The 24,216-nt window shown below is 46.8% G+C and overlaps 2 protein-coding genes and 1 long non-coding RNA gene across 9 annotated transcripts in view; all 3 read right to left on the bottom strand.

The window, feature by feature from the left end:
- The window catches only part of LOC112665499 (cationic amino acid transporter 3-like), a 116,461-nt gene that overhangs the window by 36,271 nt on the left and 55,974 nt on the right, over nt 1–24,216 (bottom strand). The window lies entirely within an intron of this gene.
- The window catches only part of LOC125753786 (uncharacterized), a 93,457-nt gene that overhangs the window by 37,039 nt on the left and 32,202 nt on the right, over nt 1–24,216 (bottom strand). The window lies entirely within an intron of this gene.
- Nucleotides 12,963–24,216, bottom strand: part of LOC112665665 (cationic amino acid transporter 3-like) — a 67,228-nt gene continuing 55,974 nt past the window's right edge. For 2 of the 5 annotated variants that reach the window (XM_049102256.1, XM_049102258.1), the window contains exon 2: nt 12,963–17,408. In XM_049102256.1, coding sequence (XP_048958213.1) covers nt 15,417–17,219 — 1,803 coding nt within the window. In that variant the 5' untranslated portion in view covers nt 17,220–17,408 and the 3' untranslated portion in view covers nt 12,963–15,416. Of the gene's footprint in view, nt 17,409–20,068; nt 20,208–24,216 lie in introns of those variants that run through there. The other 3 variants (XM_049102255.1, XM_049102254.1, XM_035707613.2) reach the window with 2 other exon arrangements.

Here is a 24,216-nt window from a genome sequence, read left to right as displayed (position 1 = left end):
TTCTCCAGTGTGTGAGCTCCTGTGCCATCGCCTTCATCTCCCCGGGCCCATGGGGCAAGGAAGAGGAGGGGGAGTGGTGGAGAAAGTGAGGCACAACAGCCCTCCCCCAGGACCTTCCTCACACAGATTGTTGTCCTCTAGCCACCTTCCCACCTGCAGTTCTTCTAGCTGGTTGGCGGATCCCCCCATTCCCAGCGCACAGGAAGGACTGCAGGGAGACCAGAGAAGGGACTTCCCACAGTAGCATCTTGGCCATCGCCACACACAGGCTGCAGTAGGGACGGGGAGGACCCTGGGCTTCTCTGCATAGGCCCCCTGAGCCGAGCATGGGGCCAAGTCATCTGGGGGAGGTGGGGCAACCTACTGGGAAACTGGGGAGCTTTGCAAAAGCTGTGCACCTGTCAGAAGCAGTGGCGCCCAAATGCACTTCGGGATTGCCTGGGAAGTTCCTCTCAGGTCAGATGTCAGCTCCTCTTGCTGTAGTTTCACATTGTTTCCCTTTAGGGCTCTTTTGGGGAGGGAGAATTTGACTAGGAGGTAGGTCACTTACAGAGTTTCAATGTCCCACTGTAGATGTGTCCTTGCTGATTGGCTCTCCCCCCAGGTCTCTACTCCCCTGTCACCCAGGAACTGAAAGGCTCCCTGAGGAAGCCTCCAGGGTCCTTGAGGCCTGCTCCCCTCCTCCAACAGGCACAGAAGACACCCTCCCCCACCCATCTCAGCACAGGGACCCCCATCCTGCAGCTCTTGGGAAGGCCACAAGGGAGCAACCCACACAGAGACAGTCCTCAAACTAGGGTGATGCCTCCCCAGAGCCAGGCCCCTCCCCTCCACCTGCATCACCACCACTCACCCTCCTCTCCAGGCAGCAGGCCAACCCCAAGGGTCTCAGGAGAGGCAGAGTGGGCTGAAGGAGCCCAGGCAGTGGGGACAGGTGGGCTGCATGAGGAGGGAGGGGAGGAAGGAAGGGAGCCTGGAAGAGGAGCCTGGGAGAGCACAGGTGTGCAGAGCCCCAACCAGGAAGCAGGTGTGCAGGGGCAGCTGAGGCCCAGATTGAGAAATGTCAGTGGGCCTGCCTGCTGCTCCCCACCCCAGGCCAGCGTCCCAGGGGGTCAAGGGCCTCCGTCTCCACAGGCCTGTGCACTGGGTCAGAGGCAGACAAGGACAGGAGGATGGGGGGGTCGGGTAGGCCTACACCCCAATAAGGGGTCCATACTGCCCCCCCTCGGAATGAGCCCCGCTGGACACCATCTTCTCTGCTATTCCTTTAACACAGAACATGGGGAGGGGCCCAGGCAATTGTCCAGGGCAGTCCTGGTCCTCCTGGTGCCTAGAGGGGGTCGAGGGGAAACCCAGCCCTGCCTATGGGGGCACAGCTGTATGTAGAGGGGGTGAGGACAGAGGGGGAGCAGGGACCAGGCACACAGCCAGGAAGGAGAAGACAGAGGAACAGGACAGGCCTGCAGGTACCCTGGCAGTGGTTCAGATAGAAACAGTGTGGGGTCCAGAACCAGAGGAATTAATCCCGCAAGACTTCCCAGAGGAGACGATGGGGCGAGTTTGCAAGGAGCTGAGAGGCTGGTCTGGCTCAGAGTGGGGACAGGCTATAAGGCCAAGAGGGGGCAGGAGGCTGCCAGGGGGAGCTAAGAGACCAGATGCAGGGAGCCTGTGGAGGGAGGGCGGGAAGGACCAGGGACAGGTGTCAGTGGGCAGGAGGCCCTGAAGCCCAGCTGCGAAGGCTGGGCAGGAGTCACTGGAGGTGGAGGAAGGGGGGAGAGTACCCCAGTCTAGCTGGAGTACTCGTCCCCTCTTCCCGTCCCATAAAGCCAATAGAAGAGGACAGAGTCTAGGGGCCTCCAGTTGGGGCACATGAAGGACTCCTGGACCAGGGTCGGGGCCTGTTTGCCTGAGGCGGCCATCACCGAGCAGGGGACACTGAGTGTTCCCACCCCGGGGGCCTCGGCTCCTGTCTGCAGGTGGGAGTGCTGCTCCTGGTGGTCTCTGAGCTCCCTGCTCTGGATCTGCCCTGCTCATCAGGGCCTCCGGCCCAGGAAAGGTCTGACCCCCTGCGACCCACCAGGCTTTACCCCACATCCTCTCCTCTCAGGGTCCCTACACTCTGACCCATGTCCCTATCCAGAAGAAACCACTTCCATGCTGGAGGGTGGGGTGTGGGTCCAACTTGACAAACTCAGCTTCAGTGGATTGGACTGGAAGTGCCACAAGGGGATTTGAGTTAGACTCAGTAAGAACTTCCCAGCACAAGGGGTCTGAGGGCCCACCTTGTATGATATTCAGCAAGAATTTATACCAAGGGCCTCCAGGGAGCAAACACTTGTTCTGGACCTGAGTAGTACTGACTAGGGACAGAAATTTCCACTGCGATTAGGGTCATCCCAGCCTCAGAAGGTGGCACACAAGGACTCCTGGGGACCCTAAGGCCCTCAGGCAGAATGAGGAGAGCCTAGAGTTAGGACCTGCAGCCTGGTGCCCTCATTCCCAGATCCTGGGGTGGGGGCAGGGAGAGAGCAGGCCTGGACCCCCTGGTCTAGGCCTGGACCCCTTGGCCTCCCTCCTACCCTAGCCCCCCTCTTTATAGCCTTCCCTGGTCAGAGCTGGGCCTCTGAGCCCTTCCCATGCAGCCCTGAGTGCAGGCCTCAGGCCCCAGTCTGCACCCAGCCTCAGACCCGGGACCCTGATGCCCTCCCCCTGTGCCTGGCAGGGCAGAGGCACCCCCTGCTCAGGCTCCCATCTCCACCCCAGGACTCACAGCCTCCCTCTTCTGGCTCCTCCTCCCCCCACCCCCTAGCACAGCCTCAACCCTGCTGGAAATGTGCACAAATTAAATCAGTCACATGTTCTGGTATGAGTCTCCAGGAGCCCCTGGGACAGCACACACATGCACACAGGCACCTGCATCCATCCATGTGCACATGCACCGATGCTCACACTCCTACATACACATAGACACTTAACCTCAAATACACACATACCACACCTATATGTTATAAACTTCTCACATGTACACAACACAAAGACACATCCCCTCAAACAGACCACCTGCACCTCCAGACCTACACACACTCATACACTTGTCACACTTGTCCATATATACACACCACCCTATTCCTTTGGTCTAATGATCCACAGCCCAGTCCTCTAGGCTCTAAAGATCTTGAATATCCAGGAGAGAGTATGGACAAGGAGAGAGTGGGTAGAAGGGACCCAGGATAAGGAAAGGGGGTGGGGATCCTACCCCTACCCCTGCTGCTCAGGAGGCCTCCACAGCTCCCCTGCAGAGTCATGGCTCAGCCTGAATGGGAAGTGACTCTGAGGTCCTACCCTCACTTTCCTGGGATGCTCCATGGACCCACAAACAACTTTGCTTTCCCTGCCACAGCCTTTACTCCCTGCAGCCTCCCAGGCTCTGACTCCTTGTGAGCTGCTGTCTGCCCTCCTCCCAGTGGGATCCTCCTCCAGGGCTCCTTCTAGACAGCTGGCCTGCTTGAACATCTCTGAGTTTCCCTGGCACTACCCCATCCTGGTGCCTCCAACTTCCCAAATGCAGGCCCCCAATCCCTCTGACCCCTCCCCTGCCCACCTCCCATCCAGTCCCCTCCCACCTGGACAACCTCCCACCCCACCCAGATTGCCTCCCTCCCCTCCTGGCTCACCTCCCCAGACATCCCCACCTCCCAGTGGGCTCCACCTTCCCATTACCTCCATCTCTCCAACCTGCTGCATCCTACCACATTGCCCCATTTCTTGTCATTTCTACATCTGCTTTCACACCTCCTCCACCCTTAGGAATCTAGGGAGTAGGGCAGGCTCAGAGCCCAGTGGAAGGAAGGACATTAGCCCCCTTCTCTCCTCCTGTCCTCTGACTGTCGTCCCCTCCTCCCTTCCTGAGGACAGACCTGGTCAGGTGTTAGAGAGCTGAAAAGACATCTCCTCATCAGCAAGTGATGGGGGGCGCTGCGCAGAACTCCAAAACCAAGGTATACCTACAAGGCAGTGAGTCCACCTGGGTAAGCCCTGCCCACTAAGCACAGCCCCGCCCCCTTGTCAGTGGCCTCAGAGGGAGGGGACGGGTCAGCCCTCACTTCCATCCTGCCCCCTGTCCTAAGGCACCCTTGACAGCCCGGGGACATTGGAAAGGCCTAATGACCCGGTCACCCCAAAGCCAGTCCGTCTCAGGAGAAGACAGAGCCACAGGTGACCCCCTCGGGTCGCCCCACCACCTCGGCCTCCAATCCATCTGGAGGGAGACGCCCCCTCGCGCCCAGGGCAGGTTTGTGGGAGAGAAGGACCCTGCTCAGACTCAGTCTTTCCTCCACGCAGATCACTGAGGTCTGAGAGCCCAGCTGAGGGCTCCTGGTTTAGCAGCGACCCTGTGTGTGCAGGACAGGCCTGGCGCCTCCACCTGGAAGCCAAGATCCCCACAGAGTGTCACCTTGTTTTCTGCCGGTTTGCTCTGTGTGGTCTCTCCTTCCCCCGCCACACCTTGTTGAACCCCAACACTCCTGGGGAGACAATATCCCTCTAAGGGTCTCTTTTCACCCTGTTCCTCCCTGTATCAGGTCCAGGATTTGTGCTTCAGAAAACAAGCAGCGCTGTCTGCTCAAGGGAAGTTCTTCCTCTCCTCTTGCTTTAATCCTTCTTGCTGCTGCAAGTAATCATATTGTCCCCGAAAACTGTGAGGCTCTCTCCCAACTTTCCCCTTCTCCCCACTTCTTCAGCTTCTCCGTGGTTTGTCCCAAATATGTACACTCCGGATCCCAGGCTTCAGGGAGGCTTCTGGCCGTGGACATCAACCCAGATGCTGAGGAGTCTGACTATCTCTGTGAGCTGCACGGGGAAGGCAGTGGTGTCTGGGTTGAGAAAGGCCAGAGAACACTTTGGAGCTCTGTGCACACAGCAGGTGTGTAGTGAGTGTGAAATGCCCCAATGAGAAGCTGGGAATGGGAGGTGAGGGAGGGGGAGAGGACAGGAGTGAGGCTGGACTGGTCTGAACTGTCTGCTCCCCATTCTCTTCCCTTCTGCTCTGGGCCACCTGGAGAGAATATGCTCTAAGACTGACCTGAGCCTGGAGTCCTCCCTAAGCTGAGGGGGTGACCTCTTCTCCATCCACCTCCACCCAGCCCAGCTCAGGACACCAGGACAACCCCCGCAGGAGTCGAGCCACTGTTCCCCCACCCCACCAACCACACACACAACCCTCTTCAGCCAGGGCTCCAGATCTCTGAGCACTCACCTTGCACCCCAGCCTGAATGCCCCCATCCTGGCAGAAACTTAGGTGACCTCCCTCAGCCCCTGCTGTCAACGTGGTAGTCTCCAAGCTTTAGCCAGCTCCCTTAGCCCACAGCATGATTAACTGATCGTTCTTAGTTCACCTATAGTATGTCTAATGCAAACGTGTTATCCCAACAGGAGGCAGGGTCGGGAAAGGATGAGTGGGTGTAAAGTTACGGGTCCCAGTCTCAGATTCTGATTACTCCCAAGCCTTTCTTTTTTTTTTTTTTTAAGATTATTTATTTATTTATTCATGAGAGGCAGAGAGAGAGAGAGAGGCAGAGACAAAGGCAGAGGGAGAGACAGGCTCCATGCAGGGAGCCCGACGTGGGACTCGATCCCAGGTTCCAGGGTCGCGCCCTGGGCCGAACCCGGCGCTAAACCGCTGAGCCACCTGGGCTGCCCTCCCAAGCCTTTCTTTTTTTTTTTTTTTAATTTTTATTTATTTATGATAGTCACAGAGAGAGAGAGAGAGGCAGAGACCTAGGCAGAGGGAGAAGCAGGCTCCATGCACCGGGAGCCCAACATGGGATTCGATCCCGGGTCTCCAGGATCGCGCCCTGGGCCAAAGGCAGGTGACAAACCGCTGCGCCACCCAGGGATCCCCCTCCCAAGCCTTTCTTAATGAGACCACTGCTCTGCAAGAGACAGGAAGGAATGCTACCAACTGGTGCCAGGAGGAAGGGGCAGGCAAGTAGTTAAAGGAAAACCCTGGTAATGACAGAGGTGGCTGAGGCTGCTGGGATCCTGGCAGACGGCCTGCTCCTCACAGCCTGGGTTGTCTTCAGCCTTGGAGCGGGGATCCATGGATGATGGGGATGAGAGGTGGGAGACTCTAAAGTCACTCAGGAGATATCTTACCTCTCTCAAAAGTCCAAAAGCCTGACAAGCTGCCCCAAGGAGCCCAGAACTCAGTAAGACTGAGGTGGGAGGTGAAAGGGAGTCTCTGTGACAGCAATTAGCCTCTCTGTGAACTTCTGTCTCCATCTCTTCCCCAGCTCCTCATATCCTGGGGCATTACTTTAGAGGCCTCTGCCTTGATCTGTTCCAAGTCTGGAGCAAGATCAAAGCTCTTAAGCCCTGTTTTGCTTGCAGAATCCTCAGCTGGAGAGGAGGGGTCAGGGTCCATCCTGAGGCAAGGGGAGGGCCCTGATTCCCCTCTTCCCAAGGCAGTGTTGAGTTCAGGAATTTGTTGGGTTTGTTTGTTTGTTTGTTTGTTTGTTTTGAGTTCGGGAATTTGGACCAAAGTAGGAACCAATCCTAACACTGGGTCGACACACACACCCTGGTCCGAAGGCTTTTATTCTCATTATCAATGTTATTGATACAGTTGCAGGTTAGAAATTGAATTAATTCATAATCACATTAGTGTGATACATGACAGTGAGCAGTAAGGTGCTCCTAACCTCTACCTAAAGAACATTCCTTGTGTTCGTCTATGATAAGACCCCATTTATTTCCTTCAGGGGTTCTTCACACTCTGGAATTATTAAACATTGGTTTTCTTGCTTATTGTCTTATTCCCACTCGGAAAAGCTCTGTATTTGAATTAGAGAAAGAATGAATGACGAATACTTTGTGCAGGAATAAATTTACTGGTGAGAGAAACATTTCCTAATATATGACCCATTCCTGAACGTATCACAGTGAGAACCTATGTTAACAATAATATCTATAATCAATATTCCTAATGCCCCTACTTCTACATCTTCTCACCATGGCGTCTTTTCCTCTATTTTATACTATGCGAAAGCATCTTAGCAAGTCTTTAGCTCTGTGTCAAGCCCTGTGGAGAGGATATAAATATGTATGGGGCAGAGTCTCCCCACCGCAGAAGCTGACAGATGAGTAAAGAACAAGGCGAAGACACAGGGTAACTACAACTGAACAGGTGTGTGGAGAGCCAGCTATGGTGAGACTGACACAAAGGACTAGAGGAGGGCAGAGGAAATAAATTGCTTCAGGGTAGGTAATCCTGGAACATGTGGGCAGGAGGTAATATTTAAACTGAACCACTGATTGTGAAGGATTTCAGTAGTCAGAGATTGGGAAGATGGAATTCCAAGGAAAGACATAGCTAATGGGAAGGATTTCTTGACTTTGGGCATCATTGGATATCGAACTTCTATTCGTCATGAGGGAGTGAGATGCAAGGACCAGTGAAATTCAAGGTAAAACTGTAGAAGCTCCAGGCTTTGAATAGAGAAGACAGGAGCCAGGACCTGGGTCGCAGCTCAAGGTCCATTTATCTTCACTTCTCTTACACCTGATCTTATTGTTCAGTTCACATGGGACAGGGCACCCTCTGTGCCTCCATCTATATGCCTCGCATCTCCTTTCTCCCCCCAGTAGTTCTTTATTAACAATGAAAGGATTTCCTAATCTTGTTACTGAGAAGAGCACAAAACACAGAAAGGCACAAACTAAGTTAGATAATTTGCATGCCTGGGGAAAGGGAGAAACTTCTGCCATCTCCATAGTCAGTTTTCCTAGATCTTCTGACTCTATATGTCAATAAATATCTGTATTTCCTCATTTTCTGGACAAGAGATACTGTGAAATGTCAGATGTAAAGTTTCTCATAAAAATCCTTCATAAAGGGGGAGCCCGGGTGGCTCAGGGGTTTAGCCCCTTCGGCCCAGGGCTTGATCCTGGAGACCAGGGATCGAGTCCCGCATCGCGCTCTCTGCATGGAGCCTGCTTCTCCCTCTACCTGTGTCTCTGCCTCTCTCTCTCTCTCTCTCTCTCTCTCTCTGTGTGTCTCATGAACAAATAAATAAAATCTTTAAAACAATCCTTCATAAAGCAGGCCCCCGCACTGGCTTTGGAAGGTGGAGGAGGGGGGTCCTGTGCTGTGTCTCTGCCTTCAAACCACGCACGGGTCCACTTGTCTCCTGCTTCCAGGAGCTTTGCTCCAAGCTTTGTAAAGAAGGAAACAGAAACATTGAATCCTCTTACAACCTTGCTTCTTTCAGAGCCCATTACTTCTTTATGAATTTCGTTTTACAAATGACCAGTTTCTCACAATCTCCACTGCAGAATCCTTTTTTTAATTTTTTTTTTAAATTTATTTATGATAGTCACAGAGAGAGAGGCAGAGACATAGGCAGAGGGAGAAGCAGGCTCAATGCACCAGGAGCCCTACATGGGACTCGATCCCGGGTCTCCAGGATCGCGCCCTGGGCCAAAGGCAGGCGCCAAACCGCTGCGCCACCCAGGGATCCCTCCACTGCAGAATCCTTAATCGGTATAATTTTAAATTCTCCTCTTCCTGGATGGCTCAAATAGAGAATCCCACTTGGAGGCAAAGATGCAAATAAAATGGCTTCTCTTAGTACCTTCCGTGAGGGGTTTCCAGGAGAGGCCCTTGCTTACAAGGGTGGTGTACTTTTAAGGGGAGCTTGTATCAGGCTACAAAGTAAAAAAGAGGAGAGCATTGCCTTGCAGCTGCTGTTTCTCTTTCTCTGCAAACCCCTTTTGATTGTAGCAGATGTATGGGGGCTCCACAGCAACCCAGCATCTTGGCCATGAACTTCCTGAAAGGAAACTCATTAAAGTTTTCTTGAGAGAGAATGCCAAATAAATATCAGGATTTGATGGAAGCACACTAACCATGGACAGGGCTGGAAAGGGGCTGGTACCTTAGTGCTGATTGAACTACTTCAGGATTTGTGCACATACACACATCCCATACCCAAAAAGTCTAAAACATATGCTCGTGTTTATAGACATACCGACACAAATGTGCCCCACCTTTGGTGGATATTTCCACTCAAATTTAAACACATATGTCTATATATTAGGCACACACACATGACTCTCAGTGAGGTGCTTTATGAATATATGCACCCAGCCTCTCCCCCATTTCAAGCTCCTGCCTGCAGGGGGTGGGGGGGCAGTGAGGGTAAAGGAGAGAGTGAGTATCAGCTGCTTGTGCCACTAAGTGTGCCTCTGATTAACACGCCATGAAACACACAAGAATTGTTTCCTTGTTATTCACCATTTGGAGTTATCCCGCATCTTTTAATTATCTCTGTGCCATCAAGTTTCTATGATCATCTATCCCTCACTGAGCCACTACTCCTTGCAAAGTATAGCTCAGGGGTTACAGGCACAAGATTTTGCTCAACCTTGGTACAAATCCGAGCTTCACTACTCACTTTGCACAAATAACGTCTCTGAGCCTTCCATTCAACTTTTGCAAAATGAGCATAACAATAGTCACCTCATTCAACTTTATATTAAGTAGGTGATGATGGAAAGTGTTTGGAATACTTAGCAAATGTAGGTATTTAATCATCATCATCATCATCATCATCATCATCATCATCATTTTGGGACTGTGGAGATAGAAGTAATACATAAAGGGATATTCCTTCCCCTTAGAAGATTTTAATATCTCCTTGACACAAAATAAATGCATGGAGAGGAAGAACTTGTAAACTTAAAACTCTATTCGAGCCCTAATGTCCCATAGGATTAGGAGAGTTGATAGCAGATTTCAGTGCTCTAATAAGATCGGTGTTTTTCTTCTGTCACTCATCATCCCCATGTGTCACCACATTACACACACCACACATCCACCACAGCCTCTCATTTAAGAAGTTGACTGGATAATGCTTGGAGAATAAAGATTTTGAGAGTTCATTTTGTACATTACCCTGTTTCTGAGCAGGAGCCCATCTGAGGCATTCCACACCCCAGTGAGACGGTCATGCACAGGGCTAGAGATCCTGTGCCCTCGCATCTCCCCTGGTCACCCTCTAATCTCAGAAAATTCTTCTTTCTGCTCAATCTCAATCTATTTTATTTGACACTCACCTCTATTTATCACTCATTCTGATTGGGGATGAGGTACACAAATCCTCAAAAGCCTAAGAAAATTCTTAAATGCCCACCTGGTACCATTGTTCCATTGCCAATCTTGCCAGGTCTCTATTTATAGGGTTTAAAATTTTTGTTGTTCATTCATTAAAAATCATCGAATGATCCCTTAAGTAGCATTAATTTGGTTCCTACCAGTGTATAACCCCTTATGTAGAAATCTGGTCTCTCCTGAAAGCGTTTGGAGGATGTAAGTATCATAATTTCCAGAATGGATAGTTAAGAATTCCTATTTCATCCCCCAACCTCCAGAGCCTCTCAATTAGTATCATCATGTTATAACACATTTGATGAAGCGACAATACAGCTCTGAGGCGGGGGCATGACTAATATGACCTCCTCAGTCCCTTTCTGTCCATCATATTAAGGATGGGAAAAAAGAATTGGCAGCCATCCCCATCACCCAACGCTTGACCACATGGAGCCCCTGAGGACCAGACAGACCCCAGAGAGGACACCACAGGCTTTTTCCCCAGAGTGGTCAGAGTCCACACCCTGGCATAGTGACTGGAGTGGGAATCCTGGGGACAGAGGACACAGACCCCACACTTATCTCCCTCTTCCCCAAATTCAACTTCCACAGCCTAGCGCCCTCCTCTATACTCCCAATTCCAAGATTGTCAGACTTGCCATAGTGCTCATCTGAGCCCAGACACCTGTCATGCATCATCTCAGGCCAGTGCTTCCCAAAGCTGAAAAAGCATACAAATCACTTGGGAGCCTGTTAATAATGCAGATTCTGATTCAGGAGGTCTGGGTTGGGGCCTGCGATAACAGGAGCTCTAACAAGCTCCCAGGTGACCCCCATGCTTCTGGTCCATGGACCACACTATGAAGAGCGGGATCTAGATGACTGTAGCAGGTGCTACAACTCTCTCCCAAGAAGAGTCTCTCTATCCATAACCACTGTCTGTCTATCCTCCAGATGGCTGTGAGAATCATATCTCATCCTTCCTGGGTCAGAAACCACACCCCATGGCACAATACACAATAAAACCTGAAGCATAAATTCCCTTCAAATGTGAGAAAACACACCCCTCACAAGAGTCTCATCTTTCATGACTCTTAGGATCTATGTAGCCTAGAATTACTGTCCCTTTTCCTTTCCAACTCACCTGCCCCTCTTCTATTTCCCAAATTACTCCATAAGCACCCACCTCCAGGAAGTGTCTCTTGACCAATACCTCTCTCTCAGTTTCTACTCATACCTTCCCTTCCAGAGTAATGATGCCTCCATTCCTATCCAATTATTGATATCTATTTTGTCCATTTTTCTCCATATGTGGGGTATCAATTCTCTTTCCCTAAAGAATCATAGATGCTCTAACAAGGTTTTTGCACCAGTCTCTCAAAGAAGCATCTAAAGTCGTGGGTAAATATATGGGTAATCCTGGCTCGAATAATTTTCCCTGCAGCCACCTACTTCCTGTTCGAAAGAGGAGAAATTCAGCAAGTGAGAAAGTAGCTTCCCTCCCTCCCTCCCAGCGTGGGCCCCATACATAATTACAGTAGAAAAACACTGGCCCTCCTATACCAAAGCATAAAATTGATGCATCAAGAAGGATGCGTGTTGTGCTCACACTGGAGCCAGTCTCATCTCCAGGGACTCCCTGGAGTCAGGTAGAGTAGGTTGGGGTTTCTATCAATTTCACTCCTCCCATTCCCTCCCACATCCCATGGGAAGAGATAGAGCAGGACCATGGAACATTATATCAGGCATCCTTCTGCCCCAGGACTTGTTTTCCCTGTTGATCTTGGAATGAACACTCTGCTTACCGCTGGGTCCAGAGGAAGGGGAGAACCTATCCCTGGCCCTGAGCATGATTCCACTGTAATGGAACAGACAGGACAGTCACCAGAACTCAGGCATAGCCACACAAAGGCAAAACTACAAGTGCCTGGGGACAGATCTAGCTGCTTGGTAAGGATACAGTTCTAGATGGTGAGAAATGCTGTTTGTCAAGGAAGTCCCCCAGAAGATAGCCTTAGAGAAGTAGCACACTGTTAGTCTGAAGGAAAGGAGAATTTTTGGTACCAAGGAAATGTGTAAGGCTCAATTCAATTTAACATGAATTTATTAAATGCTCATTGTATGCCTGGCCACCAGCTGGATGCCCTAGGAAGTGAACAGGTTATACTCCTTACCTATGACTATAATCAGGAACAAAAAAAAGACAAGAAAGATACACAGATAACTGGTATGCTATTTTTTATTTCAGATTTCTTCAGGTACAATAGACATAACTGTAAGATACTTAAAGTACACATTTGATATACATGTAATTGTGAAATTATTCATTTAGATTTCCCTCTGTGAAATAATTAATAATGGCATTTTAATCTAAATGTTACATTAAATGAAGGTGAAGTGTTCAAAGGACACCTTGTTTCCTTCCCTTCATCTATACACATGAAGGGGCTTCAGCTGGATCTTTGGTTTTCAAAGTGTGGTCTCTAGACCAGCCGCAGCAGCATCACGTGGGAACTTGTTAGAAATATAAATTCTGAGTTCCACCTCCACCTCCTGAATTTCAAACACTGGGGACAGTGGTCTAGCAATCTCTTTTCACAAGTCCTCCAGGTTTCATGGCACCCCATGAAGTCTGAGCACCACTAAGCAGAGTACTGCAACTGGCCTCTCTCCACCTGGCTCTCTGTGACCTTTGATTAATGAAGACGTAACATGGAGCATATCAGTTTAGCTTCTTTCAACTTTTTGTTAGCTCTCTTATTTTGTCCAGAACAAACCTGACCACTGGACACATGAAATCCAACCTGCTCATACAGGAAAAAAAAACTAATTAAAGCAGACTCTTCTGTGATGGCAAGTGAGGGATACTCAGCAGTTTTCGTGATGAGGAGTAAGTCTGTCTAATGTAGTGATACAGGATTAGCAAGGCAATAGGCTGCACATCTACAGCTGATGATTCAATCATCTGTCTCTGTGTCATGATTATCAATAGATTCCAAACATGGGGTAGGGGTGGGGGGAATGGCATGTTATTTATTGGACTTCTACAGCTCCAACAATGGGTTGTGGTGAAATGTGTGCAGGAAGAAGGTACAGATTATGTTCAGTAAAGGGACCTAGTTAAGAGAATAACAGAAGGACCAGAGGAAATCCTAGAATTCTTTAAGTAGACAGACTTGAGGAACTATCAGTCCTGATCTCTCCTGTTACAGATAAACAAGCAGAGGGACTGAGCACTTTTCAAGTTCACATTGGTAGTTAGTGGTAGAAACAAGACCGTGACCCAGGACACATGGCTCTCAGCTGTGTGCTTTCTGAGTAGGTGGACCAAAGCAGGTTTCTACTGTTGCAGTAGAAAAACTTCAAAGTCCAAGAATGCAGATGTCCCTAAGTACCAACAAAGGGGTTCTCAGCATGGGTAATGGGTTCAAGGCCAAAGTGCTTTGTGCTTCAGAGGAAAGCTCTGGCTGCAATCCACCTGTGTATGGCGCTGTTGCCCCCTCACACAGCCAGGGCTCAGGCTACACAGCCTGCTCAGTGCTCTGAACAGTTTTGTTTTCCTCTGCTTTTCCTCCTGGTATTCCCACTGCCTACAGCTTCTCCCTGCTGCCCATATGTGGTAAATCCTATCCCTGACGACAGCCAACTAAAAGTCCATTCCTGTACAAAGTCTTCTCTAGTTTCACCAATTAACCCTCACCACTGTGCCAGCCACAAATGATCATCTTCTACTCTGAATTCCCAAAATACATTATTTGTATATTACTTATGACAACACTTTCTACTTTGTGTTACAGCTTTGCTTTACACCTTGTATTAGAATATCAGCTTCTTACGTGCAGGGACCATATGCCATCTTTTTTTGGTCTTTTTCTAGTTTCTTTTATTTTTACTGAATATAATGAGCATACAGTGTTCTTATATTACTCACACGTGTACAATACAAGAATTCAACAATTCCATGTATTTCTCAGTGCTCATCAAGATAAGTGTTCTCTTAGTCCCCTTTATTTAAATCACTCATTCCCCTACCCATCTTCCCTCTGGCAACTATCAGTTTGGCCCTCTATTTAGGAGTCTGGGATGGGATTTTTTTTATTCTCTCTTTTTTCTTTTTAATTTTTTTTCATTTCTTAAATTCTATATAACAGTGAAAACATACATATGGCATTTGTTTTTCTCAGACTGACATATTTCCTTTAGCATTATACCCACCTGATCCATCCATGTTGTTATAATGGCAAGATTCTATTCTTCCTTACTATATATATATAATATATATATATATATCTCACAACTTCTTTATCGATTCAGCTATCAGGGGATACAAGGGTTGCTTCTATATCCTGCTTATTGTAAATAACGCTGCAATAAACATAGGGTGCATATATCTTTTCAAAATCATGTAACTAAAATTCTTTCCAACAGAAAAAGAAACCATCAACAACAAAAAGAGGCAACCTACTGATTGGGAGAAGATACTCACAAGTGATAATTAATAAGGGGTTGACACTCAAAATACATAAAGAACATATACAGTGCAATACCAACAAAATAAATAATCCAAATAAAAAAAGGCAGAGGACCTAAATATTTTTCCAAACAGACATACAGATGGTCAATGGACACATGAAAAGATGCTTTGTATCACTAATCATCAAGGAAATACAAATTAAAACTGCAATCAGATATCACTTTACCTAAAATCAAAAATAGAAGAAAAGCAAGTGTTGGCGAAGATACAGAGAAAAATGAACCCTCATGAACTGTTAACAGGAATGTTAATGGTGTAGGCATTATGGGAAAAAGGATGGAATTTCCTCAAAAAAATTTAAAAAGAACTACCATGTGATCCGGTAATTCTGCTACTGGATATTTTCTTAATCGCTACAGCCACTGTGGGGATCATACTCACCAGACTCAGACAAGAATCATGCTATACTGACTGAGACAGCTACATCCTTCACTAGTGGATATTTAACCAAAGAAGAGGAAAATGCCTTCCAGCTTCTTCTAATACTAATTATGTAAATGTCAGTAAACAGTATAGACACAATTAAAACGTAGAAAGAAAAAAAAAGGAGAAAGAGCAAAGTCTCATCTTTCACTCTGCCGTAAATATGGAGCTCTATTAGTATTTTCACACCAATATCTCATAGGAGCCCTAGATTCCCATGTGCTCAAGAGTACTCCCCATTACTGTGCAGGGAACCAGACTGCATTCAGGTGTGATGATGTCAAACCAAAAATGTACTGGCACTGCTGAGTTCAAGGTCTATGGTTTGGCCTCTTAAGGCTGTGCTGGATCCCATAGGCGAAGTAGATAACAAACCCAGTCAGCATCCAGGCACCAAATCGGGCCCAGGTGCCAGCGGTCATCTGCATCATAAGGCAAACATTCAGAAAAATGCTCAGGAGTGGGAGGAGAGGCAGACCAGGTACCTTGAAGTGAAGGGGAGTGGAGTTCTGTGGCTGTCTCCAGATGATCCCAGTGATCCCAGTGATGAGCACCAGGAGCAGCACAACCACTGTGATCCACCCTGGGTCTCCAGAAAGCCAACCTGGCCACTGGGCGAGCACCAGGCAAAGAACAATCAGCAGCAGAACAAGCAGTGAGGAGCAAACATAGACAACTCGGCCAGAGAGTGGAGTGGGGGTGGGGCTGCCTGGAAAAAATAGTCCCTGTAGAGTTAGCTTCTCTGCTGCAGGTAGGCTCTCCTCCTGCACCTCTGCTTCATTTAGCTCATTCTCTTCTTGCTCCTTTGCTTCGTTTTCTTTATTCCTCCTCTCAGGCTGATACCTGATGATGAGAACACAAAAAGCTACCAGGGAATAAGATAGCAGGGTCGCAATTGACCTGAGGTCCAAGAGATCAGCGAGTCCAAAGAAGAATAATATGATTACTACAATAACATAAATGAATATCCTGAACACTAAGTGGGTGTATGTGCCAGTGATGACCCTGGCAAGCACAGGGAACAGGAGGCCATCTTCTGCCATCATGTTTATCACTAAAAGTATGGGGAACACAAAGCTGTAATACATGCTGACAAAAATACTACAGGAAACTGCAACAGCTAAAACATAGAAGGCAAGGCCCCAGCCAATATGGAGAAATGCCTCAGGCAAGGTGCTCCCAGGTCGGAGCTCGTAGTAAGGCACCATAAGTGTAAGTGCTGCAGAGATACCAAAATACACCAAGCTGCAGGTGAGCAGTGAAATAACAATGCCCATGGGGATGGAACGCTCAGGCTTGTGCGATTCTTTGACTCTGGTAACAAGAACACTGAAGCCTATAACAGCATAGAAACAGGTAGCTGCTCCACGGAGAATCCCCTGGAAGCCAAAAGGCATGAATCCTCCAGAGCCCAGAGGACCCAAGCTAGAGGTGTCACTGAGTCCAGCCTTTATATAGTCCTCTTCTGTGAGCTTCCAGTTGTGCAGGTCCCCCTTAACGAATCCAGAGATGATGACAAAACTGAGAACCAAAAGTTTCAACAATGTGAGCAGTTTGAAAACTATGAAGAACCCACGAAAACCCAGATTTCGAATTTCTAAGAGAAAAAACCAAAGGACCATAGTAAAGTAGACTAGATTATCTGCTAAGACTTGGGGAATGTGCTCTGAGATGCTCTCAGAGATCTGATTTCCAAAATGGTATTCAAAAATTAAGGTCCAGGCCCGGATCATCACGATTGCATCAATAAAAAAGGAGAGGATGAGGTTCCAACCCGTGATGAATGCCCAGAGTTCGCCTATAGTGACAAAACAGTAGAGATATGCGGAACCAGGATGCGGAACCCGGGCGCTAAACTCTGCATAGCACAGCCCAGCCAATAATGAAGTTAGGCCAGCCACCAAGAAGCATATCACAGTGGCTGGTCCTGCTTGACTACTAGCCACCTCAGCAAGCAGGAAATACACACCAACCCCCACTGTGCGGCCCACACCCAGGACCACTAAGTCCAGAGTGCTCAGGCTTCTACCAAATTCATACTCATAAATGTTTTGTTCCAGTGGGTGTCTGTGTACCAGCTTTTGACCAAACTTGTAAAGAGCTTGACGCAGCATTCTAGCTGGAATTGAAGTAGATTCTAAAGATCAGAGAGCTGTAGCAACATCTGGGATCCAAGAGTGTTAGATCTGGTTCAGTGAGGCTGAATTAAGCCAGGTTGGGTTAGGGCTGTGAAGGTTGAGTTGCTCAAGCTTCACAGTTGCTGCTTCATATTTCTTCTGGTATCTGTTATCCTTCCATAATGCCTAGGGAAACAATAAGTGTATACTGAACATTGGTGTTCAACCAACCAAATGAAACTCAAAAGTCACATGTAAGTTGGTTCAGGCCAAGTATCACAGGAACTGACACCAAAAGACATCATGAAAAAAAACAATTGTGCTTTCCCCCCGAGAAAAAGTACCAAAGACCATCCAACATTCTGCTTTAAAAAAAAAAACAAAACTGTATTTTTCAGTAGGCTCTATGCCCACCAGGGAGCCCAACCCATGGCCCAAATTCACAACTTTGAGATCAATACTAGAACCAGTATTGAGACTTGGACTCTCAACTGACTGAGCCACCCCAGGATCCCAAAATCCTCCTTTTTTACACACCACGTGACATAATCCCATTTGATCTCATAAATCATGTAGCTTCACGTACTAATTAAGACACAACAGAGCTTGTATGTATCATGGGATTTTCACATGCTGTGAAAAGTGTGTGCTGTGCTTGAGCATAGGTTATGACACATTAATTCATGGACTAGAGGGCCATGATGAAATTACAGACCCACTTTTTATATATCATCAGAGTTTAAAATACAAATATTGGTGTATCAATCTTAAAGCTCTTATCACTAAACAACAAGCACATGAGACAGATAAGGAGGCTCAGTTCTTAACTTATGGATTCTTTCTACACTATTTAAAGTGTCCCTAACCCACAACCAGGCTTCACATCCCCTCCATGGTTCCTACCGCCCCTTCTTCATAGTCTTTCCTTTCTTCATCATCTGACCTGTCCTTATTCCTCCAGCCTCATTCCCTGCCCAGTTCCAGCTCCAGCTGAGAAATTCAACACTTGCCCTGTTCCCTGCCCTCTAATGCCCTCTGGGCCCCTTCACTTAGCTAACTCTCACTTCTCTTTCAGTTCCCAGGTCAGCAGTTACTTCCCCAGGAAGCCTCCACTGACCCTTATGCTGCCCTTCTTATGTGCTCTCATAGCACCAGGCTTTGCCTCGGTGCCATTGATCCTAATATATCCAAATTCCAGGTCAGCTGCCTGTCTCCTCCATCAAACTGTGGGTTAGGTGTTCAATAAATAATTCTTGAACAACTGACCACACTGAGAAGAGAACCTGCAAGAAGCCATTATCCAGAATTCCTATATACTGGATATTAATATACCTATTTTGTAGTCAAGCCACCTTGATAAATATAGATCAGGTAAAGATAAACATGGTATTACATTCCTTGTGGAAGGTGAGCAAAATGGATAGTGAGAAGGGGAAAACAACTGTGATGAAACTTTGAATGCATATCATTCATAGCAGGTATGAACCACACCTAAGTGGTAAACAGTTGTTGGCCTTTGAGGACACTTGTTTAAAAATATTGGGCTGCTTTGGATTATAGACAACCAATACCCATGCCCAGTTTGAGAATCCCTACTTTTTGGAAGGCATAGGCTCAGGCACTATAATCCAGGTAGGATGTCCTAAAGCAGAGTTTCTCACTTCAGGGAACAGAGGCAGGCATAATGAAGACACCTGGGGGCATTTTCAAACTTCAATCTTCTCCCTCTGGAGATTCTTGTCCACTAGCCCTTACTTCCCATAGCTGCTCTAAACCACCCCAATTCACAAGAAATCATCCTCAAGTTCAAGAGGAATGGATTCTGAAAACTTCCTTCACAGGAGGCAGCATAGTTGAATAGCTAGGAGTAAGGTTCTGCAGGTAGACTGTTCAGGTTGAATCTCACCTCAACCTCATACCTGGATGACTCTGGTCAGATTAGTTCACCTCTTAGAGCTTTAGCTTCCACAGAAGTCAAATGGAAGTAAAAGTGAATACTGACAAGACAGTGGTGAGGAGTAAGTGAAATGATGCCTGTAAGCACTTACCTCAGTGCCTAGAAAACCATCAGGACCTAATATGATTACCTAGTATTTAATATTGAAACCCAGTCAAAAGTAATCAAATTTTGAAAATCTATCAGTCTGTATAAATGTGCAGACTCAAAACCATCCACTAAAACGCAAGCTTCTCAGCTAGCCCTCAAAGACAGTGAAAACTGTTTTATTCCATATGATTCACCTTCAAATGTTAAGGACTCTAATTAGACACCCTCATACATACTGGTGATAACACACGGGGGGTCCTAGGCCTACTACATTAGGCCAGGCATGGATAAATGCAAGATTCAATACAATAATAATAATTAAAAATAACAGTAATAATAATGTCTTTGCCCATCTGGAACAAGGAGTACTGGGTAATGAAGGTAAGAACAATGAACATATAACAGAAATCCTGGATCGTGACTATATGAACTTGGGTAATTTGATTAATCTCTCTAAGCCTGAGGCTCTTCATCCATTGACTTGACTTCCCTCACTGGATCAACATGAGAATTCAATAAGAAGATATAAACCATCACACACTGCTGGTAGGAATGTCACTGGGGGACCATCCAGAAGCACAAGCTTAGTGGAATTAAGAATGCACACACGCTTGTGCACTGTAGTTGTTGAATGGGTGAATGTATCTAAAACATATATAGAATGTGGACTGGAAGAGCATTTGTTAAATACACTAAAGCAATTGCCTCCAGGAGGGGAAATGAGAATAGAGATAAGGATGAAAGGGGAAAATAAAATGCATTGAAAGTAGCCTGACAGGAAGTGATGGTCCTAACATACCATAATGGAAGAAGGGACTGACTCCACTCTGTGCAACGCAGGTTCAATTCAGGAATCCAGGAGAGGACCTGGTACAGACCCCGATAAATGGCGGGAACTCAGTAGATGTAACATGAAGGGGAACCAGAATTCTGTATTCATCAGGATACGGAGAATACAAAGAAGGAACCTGCCAAAGAAAGGGGGAAGAGCAGGGAACATGAGGCACCCTTCATACTATTCCCTCTGAACCCATTTCCCTTTTCCCAGATCCTCTTTCTCCTTCAGCTCCTTCAACTATCCTTGGAGGCTCCTATATTTGGCACTAAGGAAGTTTGTATCGTGTTTCTTTCTCTAGGGAACAGTCCCAGCCAACTACCTCCCAACAAAGACACAAAAGTGGTTCTTCACATTGTTAAATCACAGAGACCCCTGAGGTTGGTCACCTCAAAAAAAAATGTGTTACACTATTCTGAAGTCCATCCATGGACCCTGAGTGAGATCCAGAGGAGAACCATCTGAATGGCAGGGTTGAAGAGGGCAATACTTTAATAATTTGTTTCTCTCAACTGTGTTGTGCAAGGTGGTCCTTGTGCTCTTCCCACTATTACTGAAGAGGAAAGAGAGATGCCTACAGAAAGTATGAAGACACAAGAGAAGCAACCCAAAGAACAAAACTTCTAGGAATTAAATAACCATGTTTTATGACTCCAACAGGAGCAGGCAAAACAAAAAAATGAACAAGTAAACATATAGAAGAGAAAACAGATCCATGGTGGGGAATTCTGAGAGAGCCTACCACAAGTCCAGCTTCAAACAACACAGAGACACATGGTCCTCAAATGCCAGGTTCAGAAATGCCCATTCTCATACAATAATCTACAATTATTCCAATGGTTTATACTCAGTCCAAACTCTGACCCAGCTGTCAGAGCCCCTCCCTAATTCTCCCCCTACCCTCAGGCCCATCAGCTCCTTCCTAACTCAGCTCATCACATCCTGAATTACCCTTTCTGGGATGAACCTGTGGCCTGGGTAAGTACCTGCCCTGCCAGGGAGGTCCTCCTCACTCCTTTCTGTCCTGTCTTGACCCTGCAGACTCTAATAATTTTCTACAATCTTTCTCCGGCCTGCATGTATGAAGCCTTTCCTTAGCCGTCCTGGCTATCCCCATCTCCAGCCTTCTTCCCCTTCCCACCAGCACTTACAGCCTATTCTGATGATCACTTGAAAGTAATTTTCCCAGTCAGTTGGCGTCATGAGTGTGTTCCTTAAATTCCTTGATACTCAGAAGGCTTCCAGAGCATTGTGCCAGGCTCTATATACATCCTCATTCTGGATTCCACACTCCCATCTCCAAACCTTATAACCCAGGACAAGGATCTGCTCAGAATTATACTAAGTAACCAAAAGAGGCATTTAGGACAGAGAAAATGAATACATAGATGGATTGATTAACTACTATATCTTGAGATTCCTAGAAGAAGGGTTGTTTCATTTTGTTTTGTTGGATAAAGAGAAAAATCCCAAACAGTGGTATAAACAGGAAACTATAACATACACTATCACCTATTTCAAGAGTGTCCCAAGGACTATTCCTAATGAGGGCCCTGGGTCTGTGAATCTCAGTTTCATTAGGAAACAATCTCTCCCAAGAGAGTGTACTTGGTAAAGGGGAGGTGTTTAAGAAATGCAGAAAGGGGCCAGGGAACATGAAGCCAGCTTCTATGATTTCCATAATGGCCCCCCTTCCCTCCTTCCTCCTTCCAGTGTATCTCTCAGTCTTTAAGCTTCTTCCAAACTCCAGAAGTTCCATCCCATGTTGCCTGGAAGAACTCTTGTCGAGTCCAACAATTCACTCCCTAAGTTGCCGGCTGTCTTGCTTTCCCAGCCAGCAACCCCACCCCACCCCCAATCTCCTTTGTCCCTAAGGTCATTGTGTTCACTCTTCTGCCTCTGAGAAGGGCACTGCCCTCACTCTGGACCTTTCCTTTCCAAACATTTTTCCAAAGCACGAACTCCCACTGGTTTCCATGGTAGGAAGTTAATACTCATATCAGTCAGGAAGTTGGCCTTCTGGATCCTCCTGAATAGCTTCAAAGGTAGTTTGCATACTAGCTACTTTGCAGGAAGTTTGAGAAAGATTTAAAACAAAGGCTAATGATGCTGTTAAATGATGATTTTCAAGTTCTCAAAGTGTCAGAGACATGGACTGAAAATGCAACATCACCAGAGATGATACAATCCTCTAACCAAGTATAGCTCCCTCTTGATCCCAAAGTGCATAAATAACTCTCGTCCACCTTTAAATCTTTTTAAAGATTTTATTTATTCATTCATGAGAGACACAGAGAGAGAGAGAGAGAGAGAGAGAGAGGCAGAGACACAGGCAGAGGGAGAAGCAGGCCCCATGCAGGGAGCCCGACGTGGGACCTGATTCCGGGACTCCAGGATCACACCCTGGGCCAAAGGCAGGCACCAAACCACTGAGCCATCCAGGGATACCCTACCTTTAAATTTTGAGACAATGAAGCTTACAGATCCAATCAAACCCGTGGCTCTCAAACAAAGTCTTTTGGAAAGCTAGGCTTCCCCAGAGTTCCTGAAGTCTTAACTCAAGCAGCCCTGTAATTCTGGTATGGAGCACTCAGAAATACAAGAAGAGACTTTGAGTTAAGGGCAAGAGTTTGAAAGAGTAATAACTATGGTGCATGTCTCACCAACACTTCCATAGTGATACAGTTCACAATACGTATGAAAATGCAAACAGAATGAAAACAGGCTGAGCCTCATATCCAAGGGTAAAAAAAAAAAAAAAAAAAAGTTTACAAACGCAAATGAAAATGTAATTTTCCCATTTTCTCTTTCTGTTTGTAGAAGTCTGTGTTCAATCATGGTCCTTCATGTATTCATTCAACAAGTAAGCTGCCCCCTATTTATTTTGTACTATGGATAAAGTAAAGAAAAACATAAACATCCTTCCACTGAAGTTGCTAACATTCTGCAATAGGAAGCAAATTAATAATCACATTACTAATAAGAATATATATTGTGTCAGATTTACAATCATTGCTGCAGAGAAAAAGAAAGCCGGGAAAGGTTAGGGGGTGTTTAGGGTGGGTGTTGTGATTTTAAAATAGGTGATCCAAGATGGCCTCATATTCACACTGTTGTGGGGCCATCACCACCATCCTTTTCCAGAACTTGTTCATCTTCCTCAGTTGTAACTCTCTATCCATTTAATAGCAGCTCCCCATTCTTCCCTCCCTGCAGTCCTTGGCAGCTACCATTATACTCCCTGTCCCTAGGAATTTGACGCCTCTAGGTACCTCATGTAAGTGGAATCATATAACATTATCATCTGTGGGATCCCTGGGTGGCGCAGCGGTTTGGCGCCTGCCTTTGGCCCAGGGCCGATCCTGGAGACCCGGGATCGAATCCCACATCGGGCTCCCGGTGCATGGAGCCTGCTTCTCCCTCTGCCTGTGTCTCTGCCTCTCTCTCTCTCTCTCCCTCTGTGACTATCATGAATAAATAAATAAAATCTTTAAAAAAAAAAAAAAAAAAAAAAAAAAAAACATTATCATCTGTGACCTGCTTATTTCACATGGCATAACGTCTTCAAGGTTCTTCCATGTTGCAGCATGTGTCATAATGCCCTTCCACTTTAAGGCCGAATAATATTCTATTGTGTGTATATCCCACATCTTGGTTATCTAATTATCCATGATGCACATGCTGCTTGTTTTACGAATATGCTGTCATAGGTAACGCTGTTATGATAAATACAGGTATACAAATATATTTTGAGTCCCTGCTTCCAATTCCTTGGGATATATACCCAGAAGTGCAATTGCTGGATCACATGGTAATTGTATATGCAATTTTTTGAGAAATCACAATACTGTTTTTCCAAGCGGCTGCCCCATTTTACATTCCCACAAGCGTTTAATTTCTCCACATCCTCACCAACACTTGTTATCCTCTTTGTTTTTAATAACAGCCATCCTACTGGGTATGAAGTGCACTTGGCTAGTTTTGAGGAATAACAAGGAGGCCTATGAGGCCAGGACAGAGTGAGTGAGGGAGAACAGGTAGGGGATGAGGTCAGAGAGAAAGCAGGAAGCCAGATGCTTCACATAGGGTCTGAGAGTTACTGTGAAGCTTTG

Source organism: Canis lupus, chromosome 27, assembly GCF_003254725.2.
Source record: "Canis lupus dingo isolate Sandy chromosome 27, ASM325472v2, whole genome shotgun sequence".
Lineage (NCBI taxonomy): Eukaryota > Metazoa > Chordata > Mammalia > Carnivora > Canidae > Canis > Canis lupus.
The sequence above is the reverse complement of the archived record's forward strand: the minus strand, read 5'-3'. Positions and strand labels throughout refer to the sequence as shown.